The sequence below is a fragment of the Aureobasidium melanogenum genome (assembly GCF_000721775.1).
Source record: "Aureobasidium melanogenum CBS 110374 unplaced genomic scaffold scaffold_1, whole genome shotgun sequence".
NCBI lineage: Eukaryota > Fungi > Ascomycota > Dothideomycetes > Dothideales > Saccotheciaceae > Aureobasidium > Aureobasidium melanogenum.
The window spans coordinates 2559461-2572552 of record NW_024470053.1 but is presented as its reverse complement, the minus strand read 5'-3'; the positions used below and the strand labels follow the sequence as shown (position 1 = coordinate 2572552).

The window sequence follows — 13092 nt, the reverse complement described above, 5'->3', positions numbered from 1 at the left end:
TTGATGACGTGCATCAATTTCCGCACCCGCTCCTTCTACTTATCCATCAACAACAAATTGCAACTGCATCCCGCTGAAGACCCGATGCCGAGCTATCGTGCTTAGTGACTGGACGTGTCGCTCCTGTCATCTTTGGTGATTTCAAACCATCTCCGAACCTCTGGCGCCATCGCGCAATTTCAGCCCCGAAGCTTGCAAAGCACGAATGCCCAGGTGCGCTTCAATTCCGAGGGCTTTGGTAAGCCGCCGTATCGGCCATTTTAAACGGCATGTCTATTCGTATATACATATATAGGCACCGAACTACATTTGTCTCGGCTGTATACTGTTTTTTTGTTACTCTGTACCTTTTGGATCCCACTACCTAACGCATCGTTCAACCTTTCAACTTCTTCCAGGAAACCTTACATCATCCTACTACCATGGCTGATCCATCGATCTACACATATCCGTCTCCACTGGAAGGATTTGAGAACCTCCCGCCTCTCCCAGAGTATGCCCCATTCTATGCTTTGTAGCATACTCCTCTCTGTGGATGTGGTCTTGAGCACAGACATCTAACAGTGGCATAGCGAGAAAAACGCAGATGGCAAGTCCTATGTGAATCCACCAGCAGCCAGACCCAGCCCGGCATACGATTCTTTCGTTTCACCCATCACAAATGACGAGCGAGGTGGTTTCGATGTGCATATATACTTCCAGCAAAACGTCGATTCCGATGTCAAATTTGCAACCGAGCTTTGGGAGCGCATCCGAAGAGAATGTAAGCAGGCTCTTCACCCCTTGGAGTAGGGGCTTTTGGACTAATCTTTCCTCCACAGTCCCCGAGTTGCGCATGTACAGAGTTTGGGACAAGCCAGTCGGTCCGCATCCCATTGCCATGTTCGAAGTCAACCTGTTTACGCCAGCTCAATTTGGCGCTTTCATCCCATGGCTGGTGATCAATCGGGGCCCCTTGTCTGCATTGTTGCATCCAAACACTGGTGATGACATTCGAGATCACACACAACGTGCTACTTGGCTCGGGCAGCCTTTCCCACTTCAAATTGGTCTGCTTAGACGGATGCTGCAGAAGAGAGCTGAAGAGGCTCAGAACGGCCAGAAGACGAATTAATATATTTATAGAATATGAAACAGTGTACCTTTTGGGCAAAAAAGTTCGCATCGGATAACTGCTCTAGAATATGATTCCAGGAGCTGAGAATCCATTCCAGCCCATCTGTTGCTGCTGCCCTTGGACGAAGTTTGGATCAAAGTGACCGTATGCTGCTTCTCCAGGGACGTCATCCAAACTCTCGTAGCTGTCCATCATGTTGCCGTTGTTGTTCGTCGCAAAATCGCCGACCGCGTGTAGGTCTAGCCAGGAGAAAGTAAAAGCATTGGTGTAGGCTCCTTGCGGTGTCTGGTCAATGTTCATCTGCGTCTGTTGCTCGGGCTGGACAGCAACCTGTGGATTCTGTGATGTTGTTTGATATACCGGCTCCTCACCACTCGACAGCGAAGTCGTCGGTTGTGGAGGAGGTTTCCTCCAGAGTAGTCGCAACATCCTGCTATATCGATCCCCAACATCATTCTGGCAGGAGCTTGCCTTCTGTAATCGTTCAACGGCTTCTCCCACAGTTCTCTTGACGTCTCCGCCGTCTGCGCCTAGAACTCCAGTCGACCTTGCTTTGTACAAAAATACAGCCGAGTAGATGACATAAAGATAATACCGCAACGGCATATATCTGAACTCTGTCGCAGGATCCAATAGTGTGTTGGAAATGGTCAGTAACTTTTTGGCAGAGTCAATTGAATCGTAGATAAATCGTGCATCTGGTGTCGCAGCAATGAAATCCGTGAATGCCAGTCGCCCATCAGCGCGTTGAGGCCCTCGTGAAGATTGTTCATCACTATACTCTTGCGCCATACGAGTCAGAGTCGCTTGGTATGCAAAAGCGTTGACATAGAGCCGGAGATACTCGAATGATATGATCAGTGCTGCTTTGATGGACGAGGTACCTGATGCATTGGTCAGTCGTTGTTTTGCTCATCAGAGTGAAGATCACTTACACGACAACTTGCCCCATCGATCGTACCAAGCGCTCATGGCTTCGCGAAAGTCATCCTGTTGCATGATTAATCTTGTGAATGGAAACTTGTCCTTTACATGCTTACAATGTACTTGACATATTCTCCACCGAAATTCAGTTGCGCACTTCTGTTCTTTGAAGAGTACAATACATCGTGAGCGTTGCTGAAGAGCTGGGTAAGCTCCAAATGTGCCTCGCAAAGAGCTGCAAAGTTGTCCGTGGGGTTACCAGGATACTTGACGTCCTGGAAGTCTCGAGAAGAGTATTTGATCATAGCAGGACCTCTGCTCCAGAAGGCTTTACCAACGCGGACAGAGATATGGCGATCGCTCATATAACATCCAACCCAAGCAAGACGTCTTCGAACATAGTCGGGTGCGCCAGGATCCGACTCGTTCACAAAGCCTGTGCGATCAATACCTAGAAGATAGCCCATTCGAATGGCCATTCCTGAAAGCATCCATGCGGTCTGCTCTTCTTCTCCTCGTCCGACTGCAGTCATTGATTGCGGAGGCCGCGGGACCCACTCAGCCAGAACCAAAAGCGCCTCTACGGCGCCCAGTGTGGCGATGCCGCCATACATGAGTTCTGCAATGAGCTGCTGCATGTGAGTAGAACAAGCTTCATGAGTGTCCCACCACGCTGGTTCGTCCTTTGAGGCAATGGTGCATACAGCTGCGAGAAGATATGGCTCATGCACTGCAATGGCTGCAAGGTTTTCAGTCTCGAATAGCAAAGGTGGTACTACTGAGAAGAACTGGTGATACTTCATTTTGTACCTAGCAAATTTCGTAAGCCCAAAATGCTTGAGAAGATATCGCGAATAATATCGTACCGTTCTATGAGTTTATGCATCATAGCTAAAGACACATGGCCTTTTTGGTGGGGCGGAAATTGTATTTGCATGACAGAAGGTGAGGGATGATTAGATGATGGCGTTCTATCCTGGACGTGTTGTTCTGCACCACTTTGATGTGGAGACCTCGCATACGTGGAACCATGCGCGGAAGGTGTTTGTGCGGCTCCTTCGTTGCGACCGGCTACGTTGGCTAGAAACTCAAGAGCGTCGGATGGATTTTGCAGATTAGTGGAAACGATGCTTTCATCGACAGTCATTTTTGTGCTAGGGTGAGAGGTTGGTGCCTCTGGGACTGATGCCGGTGTGCTTCTCGGGCCTGGCGTATATTGCGGCCAAGACGGCAACTGTCTGTGATAGTTCTCGTCCCTTTCTTCACGAGTACTGTCCTGTTGCACATGGGAAGCAACAGGTTGCCCAGGGTCTTCGCTTGAAGAAGCATTGCGAGAAACACTGTTTTCCGGTTGCTCCGACTCTGTAGCGCTGCGTTTGATTCTTCTGCCTCCACGGTGGGATGGGCCGAGAATGCATTCATGGTTTTCTCGAATGCATCGCTCACAAGGTGGCTTTCCTGGTTCGCCACTACCATATCTAAAATTCGAGTCAGAATCACTGACCAGGCTTCATGCTGACGAGGATCATGGACGAGGTAGCTTGGTGGCTTGAATCTTGACGTTCGTCATGATAGAATAACACCACCACCACACGACTGATGATATGAAGGAAATTGATAGCACCTACAAATCGCAGCGACTTTTTCGCTGTCGGCAATGCAGACAGGCCCTATAGGTTCGCTTCTCTCGCTCGGGTATTCTGGCGCGACGAATGGGAGGCAACATGAATGCCTCACCTTGAAAGGGCAGTCCGGGGATCTCGCGCGAGTCGCGCGGATCATGCTGTGCCATGACGGCTAGAGGCGACTACCAGATTTGCTGATCAAATATTCTGGTGTGCTTCAAAATCGAACAAGTAGCGACATGTCCAGCGATAGGTACGATCTGAACTCGATGTCTGCGACAAAGATGACTTTGGTAGAGTCGAAGATGGTGAATGCAACGCGAGGTCGGCCTGCCTTCTGGACCCTCGACTCATGTACCTGGAACCCTATTCGAGCTGGCCACCGTTGAGCTGGGCGTCCACTTTTCTTGGCCACCTGCTCTGCACACGCTGGTCGAGTGATTTGACAGATACTTGACCTTGGAAGGCTCGAATGCAGAGAACGAGGCCAGGTCTGACCATCTGCTTTGGAGATGCATGAATCTGGTGCCGCAGCCTAGGGTCCCTCGCTCGGAGACGAATCTAGTATAGTCGGCCCGAGCTGCACCTCGTGTCCTCGACTTGATCACCGCAATTGTCACTTTGTGCATGTAAAGCCCAGGATAGAGTGTTCGCATTGCGCATTAGTCCAGGCAGCAAACTAATGAGCACCAATGGAGAATATGGAGAGTGATGTTGGAAAGAGTCACCTACTCGAGCTCTCCAACTGCCTGTGTGGTCCGAGCGTCTATAAAGTCCGACGCAGTTGCCTGCCACCAACTTTCTTTCTTCCCGTGCGACCTTAATCATCCTCCAACAACTCTGCAATCATGTCCGGTCGCAAAGATTTCCTGAGCCAACCGGCGCCCGAAAACTATGTGGCCGGCTTGGGTAGAGGTGCGACAGGATTCACAACCCGCTCAGATCTTGGTATGTACTCACTTTTTAGGAATGGTCCATTCACGTCTCTAACACACGTCAAAGGTCCCGCGCGTGAGGGACCTAGCGAGGAGCAGATCAAAGAGGCACTTGCCAAACGTGCCGCCCAGCTTGGAAATGCTCCGCCGACAGCATACGGTGTTCCCGGGAAGAAAGAGGACGACGATGACGATGACGAACGCTTTCAGGACCCCGAGAACGAGACTGGCCTGTTTGCCAGCGGAAACTACGATCGCGAGGATGATGAGGCCGACAAAATTTACGCCGAGGTTGACGCAAAGATGGACAAGAGAAGGAGAGCTAGGCGCGAGGAACGCGAACGAAAAGAAAGAGAAGAATACGAGCGCAACAACCCCAAAATTCAGCAGCAGTTTGCCGATTTGAAGAGAGAGCTTGGAGGTCTCACAGATGAAGACTGGCAAAATATTCCTGAAGTCGGAGACTTGACAGGCAAAAACCGCAGAGCAAAGGCCAACTTGCGCGAGAGGTTCTACGCAGTCCCGGACAGCGTTCTGGCTGGTGCAAGAGACTCGACACAATTCGACACGACAGTCAATGATGATGGAGCCCAACCTAGTGCTGCCGCAGACAACCTGGAAGGTGCCATGACCAATTTCGCCAACATTGGAGCTGCAAGAGACAAAGTGTTGCAAGTCCGTCTGGATCAAGCTGCGCAAGGTGATGTCGCTTCTGGAACTGCCACGAGTATCGATCCAAAAGGCTATCTGACCTCTCTAACAAAGTCCGAAGTCAAAGCTAGCGAAATTCCTGTCGCCGATGTTGCAAGAGCGCGCGAGCTGCTCAGATCAGTCATCAATACTAACAAGAAGCACGGCCCGGGATGGATTGCTGCAGCTCGTCTGGAGGAGTTTGCTGGAAAGATTGTAGCTGCACGAAACCTTCTAACTCAGGCAGTAGAGTTCTGTCCAAAATCGGAAGATGTCTGGTTAGAATCCATGCGCCTCAATGAAAATCACAACGCCAAAATCATCGCCAAGGAAGCCCTCAAGCACAACGATCGCTCAGTGCGCCTCTGGGTGGAAGCAATGAAGCTGGAGACCATCACGTCAAACAAAAAGCGAGTCCTTAGACAAGCTCTGGATCATGTCCCACAGTCTGTCGCAATCTGGAAGGAGGCCGTGAACCTCGAGGAGGACCCAAGTGATGCTAAACTTCTGCTCGCCAAAGCTACTGAATTGATTCCGCTATCTGTGGACTTGTGGCTAGCGCTTGCTCGATTAGAAACTCCTGAGAACGCACAGGTTGTTTTGAACAAAGCAAGAAAGGCCATTCCGACTTCTTGGGAGATTTGGGTGGCTGCCGCACGACTTCAAGAACAGATCGGCGCCGAACAGATGGTTGGAAAGATTATGGATCGTGCTGTAAAATCTTTGGCAAAGGAGTCAGCCATGCTAGAGCGTGAACGCTGGATCGAAGTAGCCGAAAACTGCGAGGAAGAAGGCGCGAACCTTACCTGCAAAGCTATCGTCGAACATACTCTTGGTTGGGGACTGGATGAGGATGATGACCGTAAGAAGATCTGGATGGACGACGCGAAATCGTCCATGGTCAGAGGCCACTACCAAACAGCTCGCTCTATCTATGCCTATGCGATCCGTGTTTTCCCGAACAGCAGTATCATCTGGCTGGCCGCAGCCGATATGGAACGCAATCATGGCACGAAAGAGTCGCTTGTCTCCTTGCTGGAGAAGGCTGTCGAAGCCGTACCTACCAATGAGGTGCTCTGGATGCAGCTCGCCAGAGAGAGGTGGAATGCAGGAGATATCGATGAGGCTCGTAGAGTCTTGGGTAAAGCCTTCCAACAACAACCTGGAAACGAGGATATCTGGCTGGCGGCCGTCAAGCTTGAAGCAGACAATGGAGAAGTCGATCAAGCGCGCGAGCTTCTCAAGACGGCACGTCAAGAGGCAGGTACTGACAGAGTCTGGATCAAAAGTGTTGCTTTTGAAAGGCAGCAAGGCAATAGAGAGGCTGCTCTCGACCTCGTGAATCAAGGTCTACAACTCTATCCTAAAGCTGCCAAGCTCTGGATGCAAAAAGGGCAGATCTATGATAGTAAAGGTATGCTTCCGCAAGCACGTGAGGCCTTCAATACAGGAACGAGGGCGTGTCCACAGAGCGTACCACTGTGGCTCCTTGCAGCTCGTACAGACGAAAAGGCAGGTATCATCGTCAAAGCACGCAGTATTCTTGATCGAGCCCGTCTCGCAGTACCAAAGAACCCTGAACTCTGGGTCGAATCGGTACGACTTGAGAGACGTGCAGGAAACAACGCTGCAGCCAGCCAGAAAATGGCACAAGCACTACAAGAATGCCCTACTAGTGGTTTATTGTGGAGTGAGAGAATCTGGCATCTTGAGGCCCGCACTCAACGCAAGCCTCGAACACTGGAGGCCATCAAGAAGAACGACAGCGATCCTATCTTGTATGTCACAGCTGCACGCGTGTTCTGGGGCGAGCGCAGATTAGACAAGGCAGTGACCTGGTTCGAGAAGGCAATTGTCCTGGACCCCGACATCGGTGACTCGTGGGCATGGTACCTGAAATTCTTGAGACAACATGGTACGGAAGAGAAGCAAGAGGAGACGATTAATAAGTGCGTGCTCAGCGAGCCCAAGCACGGAGAGGTGTGGCAGAGCATTGCAAAGGCTCCCGAGAATGCCAAGTTGGGTATCGAAGAGATCCTCAAGCTCGTTGCCACTAAGCTAGAGTAGAGAGAGATCTTGCAACCTGGTCCAATCTCTCGTCGGTAGGTAAAATATCACGAATACAATAATGAACAAAACCAAGCTCTATCAAAGCCGACGACAAGCGCAGCAAGACATATGTGATGAACCCCTGATGATCGAGCACTGCCGAGGGTGCAGCTTGCCATGCCGATGCACGACACGACATGTGGAGATCCAGGTGATGTCATCGCGGAGAATGGCAGGCAGGATCGCATCATTGTTTTCTACCTTCACAGCTGGCTCTTTCTCTTCTTTCTTTTTCATTCTTCATCTGCTGTTTCTCGTGGTAAGTCACCTTCTCAATTGCATCTCACCTCCTCTCCTGTCACAGCAATAATCCGCGTACCATGTCCTTGGTTGCCCCTCTTCGCCGTCAGCTACCCCGCGTTGTCCGAAGAGCACCTCTGCTCACCTCTGTCCGTCCTAGCAGAACACCTCAATCTCACTTCCAACCTTTCTCAACCACGACCGCAAACATGTCTTTCAGCAATGCAGACACCGGCAGCAAGCCTGCCGACCCCTACACCGCCAAGAACAAGGAGCAGCCCGAGCTTAAGGAAAAGGTCACTGACCTCATCAACTTCGTCGAGAAGTCCAAGTACTGCATGATGACCACTCGCATTGCCAGCAGCGGACTTCTCGTCTCGCGCTGTATGGCTCTTGCTGCCAAGGAGGGTAACGGTGTCGACCTCATCTTCCACGCCAACAGCGAGTCCGGCAAGACCGACGACCTCGAGTCCGACAACGACATCAACTTGGCCTTCCTGCAGCCTTCTGGCGAGTGGGCCTCCATCTCCGGTATTGCTTCCATCGAGAGCGACCGTGAGAAGGTCCGCAAGTACTACTCTCCTGGCCTCAAGGCCTGGCTGGGTGACCTCGGTGACGGCAAGCACGACGGTGGCCCTGAGGACCCCAGAATCATCCTCATCAAGGTCAAGGCCAAGACTGCCCAGTACGCCATCACTAGATCCGCCACCGGTGCCATCGGCAACTTCGTCGAGTTCGCCAAGGGTGTCGCTACTGGTGAGACCGCTCAGGTCAACAAGCTCAGATACCTGGACGAGTCAGAGCTTCAGCAGTGTAAGTTACTACATAATCTCACCAATGTTCACCATACTGACAGTCTCGCAGGGCGTTCAAGCAGCCAATAGGCTAATTCACGTAAACTAAGCCTGAACGGAGGCCAGAAAGAGCCAACATCAGCTACGATATATTAGCATGACACCAAGTAATGAAACAAGCATGTGCAAACTTCTCAAATCCAAGTTCCTGATAGTCAATATGTGTGCATTTATGGAATATACCATCGTCGCAATGCGTCGTTCCATACTAGTATCATGTCTCGGAGTCGAGGACCTGTTGATATGCAGATCAAGTACGGTCATTTTTGCACTTGTCTCTGTTCATATTTGGTCCAACGCCTGTCATTGTCACTCCCATAGGCTCAGACCGATTCGTGAACCATGGTCAATGCGTTTGCTGACTTCAGCGAGTTGAGGCTGGATGTGCTCGTATTGCTCGTATTTTCTGTGGTGCGTATGACCCTGACTCAATCATCGACGACATCTCACGCACGACACAATGCCTTGACTCTTTCAAGACTTGATCCTGCAGATCATAAGAATGCTCCAGACTCGGACCCCATTGTTTCCGCTCGCAGGAGCAGACAGATGAGGGGAAGTGGTCGACTTGTGTGATCGGCACAAAGAATCTGGAACATGCAACTGGGATGTTGACAAGACTTGGGTACTTTTTACACCGATGAAGGATCAATTTCGCCCAACATCGCAAATGATATGCCAGCCAAGGCTCGATGTAAGCCATGGAGAAACACGATCTTCCAGCGATGTACTCGAGTAGAGTAAGACCAGCGCTGTCTATGAGTACTTTGTAGGCTCGAGTCGCCATCGTTGCTGACCTACCCCATGTTCACATGTCAATTTCTCCTCTTCAGCTTTGACCCCAAGGTGACATTGACTGTTGCCTTCGAGCTCTGCACGTTGCCTTCACCCACCAGCACCACTAAGCCGTTGGCAAGTCGCGCCATGAACCTTACCTACTCATGTCCAAGCCTTCCCCACTGGAGGCACCCATGGGGCTCTCGGGCGCTCTAGGAATTGCCACGCACGCGGCACATCAAGGAGTTTTTGGCGGCGACGCCGAACCAAAGAACACTAGCAACTGTCCGACTATCCTTGCATGCTCATGCTCGAAGACTGGTTCACGGACTCAGAATACGGGCCGCGGGACGAGTTCAAGCAAACGTCCGAGGAGATCACGCCGTCGGTTTGCCCAATTCTGCCCGAACCGCTGAAGGATTATCGAGACATACCGGCGAGTATTGCCGCAAGCGCACCCGAGACCAACCAAACAAGGGAGGCTTGAAATTTGGCGTTTACCCGCGTCCACATTCTCTGCCCCCGATAGCGCCACGGCATCATCCCACACATTCTCCGCACGCCGCTCGGAATGCTAGCCTATTGTGCGTTGTCTGGCGGATTCGTATCGTTGTATCTTTTTGGTATCGAGCATTGTTCTCCACATGCGCCTGGGAGGTGCGTATCACTGCGGACGAGTCGAGGTAGGAGTTATCGCTGGATAAGTTGTCTCGAATCAAGCAATATCGTGTTCGTGACGAGCTTCATCCTGAGGAGCTTGTCGTTTCAAAGCTCTTCTGGGCGTGCCTGAGAGTGCTTAAACCCTGTCAACAGTCACCCTTGGCCGCCCCTGGTCGCCAAGGCAGAATCCACCTTGGACGCAGGATGCAACCACAGATTGGCAGGTCGCCCAGATCCACATCGTACCAGACCTCGTGATCCTTTAACATGTGGGATGTGTGGATACCCTGCTAGTGACCTCTAGAAGCGGTAAAAGGATCATCGCCGTCAGGCGAATCCTCTTAACGCTCGAGGAAGTTTTCTGATATTTATTGGTTCATCCTCCCCCACCACTCCACCTCTCCACTCTTTCTCCAGACGCTTCCCCAGCAGTACCCCAGGCCTGTCAGATCATTTTCCCTACTCGTTAGGAGAAGCAGCCAAGATGACTGAAAAGACAACATTCGGCGATATCAACTACGCTTCGACCAAGGATGAGTATCCCTCTCACAAGGAGCAAACGATCCACGATGAAGCACCTATTCGCCAGGGCTCTGTCGCCCTCAACATTGTCGACAACCCATTGAGGGTACGCAATCTATGCATTCTTCAACTATCTTGGTGGCTTGATGAATTGGAGCTGATCACACAAACAGCGTCACGACAAAGAAACCGTCGTCCACGATGCCGTCACATTCGCTGAGTCGAATGGGATGGGTGACCAAGCAGCTCTCTTCGGCAGAGCCGCTCTCATCGCGCGTGACCCGGAGAATTTCGAATCGATTCCAGATCTCACACCAGAAGAGCGTTCAGCACTCGTATACGAGAGAGACCACAAATGGCACGGTCCAAAGATGCTTTGGTATTCGATTGGTCTTTGTGCCATTGGTGCCGCCACACAGGGTTGGGACCAGACTGGTTCAAACGGAGCCAACTTGTCTTTCCCTCAAGACTTTGGTCTCGATGAGAAGAACAATGCACATGATGCCTGGATTGTTGGTCTTATCAACTCTATCATTTTTCTGACTGCTGGTCTCATGTGAGTTTATCCGCCTTTCAGACTCATCGCACGGCTGACGGCGTGTAGTGGTGCTTTCATCGTCGATCCTCTTAACAAGTACCTCGGCCGAAGAGGTGAAATCTTCCTTACTGCTGCTTGTCTTACTGCCACTCCCATCGGTTCCGGTTTCGCACAGTCGTGGCAAGGTCTCTTCGCTGCTCGTTTCATCATGGGTATTGGAATCGGCGCAAAGAACGCAACCGTACCGATTTACTCAGCTGAGATGGCACCCGCTCGCATTCGTGGTGCTCTTGTCATGTTCTGGCAGCTCTGGGTCGTCATTGGTAAGAACATACTCAACCCAATCTCTCTGAAATCTTTATTGACATTCGATCGTAGGTATCTTCCTCGGATTCTGCGCGAATGTCATCGTAAAGGATGTCCCTCGCATTGCATGGCGTCTTCAGCTTGGATCTGCCTTCATTCCATCCTTCATCCTCATGGTCGGTATTTACTTCTGCCCGGAGTCACCTCGTTGGTTGATGAAGCACGGTAAAATCGCCAAAGGCTTCCAATCCATGGCCAAGTTGCGCGCACACCCCATTATAGGCGCACGTGACTACTACTACAGTTATGTCATCTATCAAGAGGAGATGCAGGCGGCTGCCGGCTCTACCTACTTTACTCGTCTGAGAGATTGTTTCACTGTCCCTCGCATTCGCAGAGCAAACTATGGTGCTTCGACTGTTATGCTTGCTCAGCAGATGTGTGGTATCAACAGTAAGTAAAAAGATTCGCCTTGCGTATGAGTGAATCTGACGTTCGGCAGTCATCTCGTTCTACAGTTCGTCAATCTTCACCAATGCCGGCTACACTAACGACCAGGCTTTGTACGCATCTCTTGGCTATGGTGCCATCCAAGTCGTCTTCACAATTCCTACCTTGTTCTTGATTGATACAAAGGGTCGCAGAACTTTGTGTTTGATAGTAAGTTTTTGGTTTCATATGGGTCGAGCAACTTACTGACTTGACAAAGACGTTCCCTCTTATGTGCATTTTCCTGCTGGCCGCAGGTCTGTCGCTGTTGCAACCTGAAAGCGTCGGTCAAGCGGCCAGAGTTGGACCCGTTATCTTGTTCGTCTATCTCTTCACAATCTGCTATTCTCTCGGCGAAGGCCCTGTCGCATTCCAGTACTCAGCCGAGGTCTTCCCAACCATCCAGCGTGAGCAGGGCATGGCATGGGCAGTTTGCATTAACAACACCTTCGGTAAGTCACTGATATTGGTTAAGAGTGACTGCCTTACTGACCTTTTTCTTAGCTGGTATCCTCGGTTTGACGTTCCCACGTATGCAGGATGTCATGACACCCACCGGTGCTTTCGGCTTCTATGCTGGACTCAACCTTATTGCCTGGGGCATGATCTTCTGCTTCGTTCGCGAGACCAAGCAGCTCACTCTGGAGGAAATCGATCAAGTCTTCTCCGTTCCTACCAAGGAATTCCTCAGATACGAAACCGGCACCTGGCTGCCATACTTCTTCAAGCGCCACGTTCTGTTCCAGAAGAACACTCCCAAGCCCCCACCAATCATCGAGAAGGCTGAGTGGGTCGGCAGCAAGCAGCACACTCTGAACGCTTAAGAGATGATGTGTAGTCACTCGCTTGACTGTGGAGAAAGATACAAGAGCTGGACATATGATATTTATGAGTTTTCAAGAGAGGAGAGATACCCTTTAGAGGACGCGATGCGAATTGTCAATTCGCAGAAGTGGTAGCGTCGTAATACCTTATCGAATTCACCTGTCTCCTTGGGAGATAAGTGGCTCTGTCGTGTCCTTAATTCTATACCCTTGTTTTTACGCATATTTGCCAAGAATGTTCGTTCGAAAATTTCTGAGGGCGTGCTTGAGTGATTTGAAAGAAGATCATCTTGTGGATGTAGGGTAGATGAGCGTCACTGAGTTATATTGCAGCGAAGCAGCCAGTTCTCCAAGATCCTGAATCTGGCCAACCAGATTTAACCCTTACAAGCTAAGGTGATGTGGTGTAGTGGTAGCATGTGTCGTTGTGGAGGTTAAATTCCAGCAACGCCGACCCGACGGCGGTTCGATTCCGCCCATTG

General features: G+C 50.9%; 5 protein-coding genes across 5 annotated transcripts; 4 read left to right on the top strand and 1 right to left on the bottom strand.

Annotated features, from left to right (window-relative positions):
* Nucleotides 1-422: 422 nt before the first annotated feature.
* On the top strand, nucleotides 423-1114 carry M437DRAFT_36068 (uncharacterized protein; the record flags this gene model as incomplete). The annotated part of the gene is made up of 3 exons (XM_041019375.1): nucleotides 423-493; nucleotides 573-763; nucleotides 822-1114. The coding sequence occupies 3 exons, from the start codon at nucleotides 423-425 to the stop codon at nucleotides 1112-1114; spliced, it is 555 nt and encodes a 184-aa protein (XP_040884994.1).
* A 402-nt stretch (nucleotides 1115-1516) lies between these two features.
* Nucleotides 1517-3725, bottom strand: M437DRAFT_18298 (uncharacterized protein; the record flags this gene model as incomplete). The annotated part of the gene is made up of 6 exons (XM_041018948.1): nucleotides 1517-2001; nucleotides 2053-2107; nucleotides 2158-2851; nucleotides 2908-3290; nucleotides 3339-3519; nucleotides 3670-3725. Coding segments are annotated over 6 exons (1854 nt in total), but the record flags the coding sequence as incomplete, so codon positions are not given.
* A 789-nt stretch (nucleotides 3726-4514) lies between these two features.
* Nucleotides 4515-7358, top strand: M437DRAFT_35817 (uncharacterized protein; the record flags this gene model as incomplete). The annotated part of the gene is made up of 2 exons (XM_041019326.1): nucleotides 4515-4614; nucleotides 4669-7358. The coding sequence occupies 2 exons, from the start codon at nucleotides 4515-4517 to the stop codon at nucleotides 7356-7358; spliced, it is 2790 nt and encodes a 929-aa protein (XP_040884992.1).
* A 491-nt stretch (nucleotides 7359-7849) lies between these two features.
* Nucleotides 7850-8524, top strand: M437DRAFT_36683 (protein bli-3; the record flags this gene model as incomplete). Its single annotated transcript, XM_041019493.1, has 1 exon — nucleotides 7850-8524. The coding sequence occupies one exon, from the start codon at nucleotides 7850-7852 to the stop codon at nucleotides 8522-8524; it is 675 nt and encodes a 224-aa protein (XP_040884991.1).
* A 1891-nt stretch (nucleotides 8525-10415) lies between these two features.
* Nucleotides 10416-12610, top strand: M437DRAFT_37099 (uncharacterized protein; the record flags this gene model as incomplete). The annotated part of the gene is made up of 7 exons (XM_041019568.1): nucleotides 10416-10559; nucleotides 10627-11009; nucleotides 11058-11314; nucleotides 11370-11750; nucleotides 11800-11957; nucleotides 12007-12238; nucleotides 12291-12610. 7 exons carry the CDS (start codon nucleotides 10416-10418, stop codon nucleotides 12608-12610), a joined length of 1875 nt encoding a protein of 624 aa, XP_040884990.1.
* Nucleotides 12611-13092: the final 482 nt, after the last annotated feature.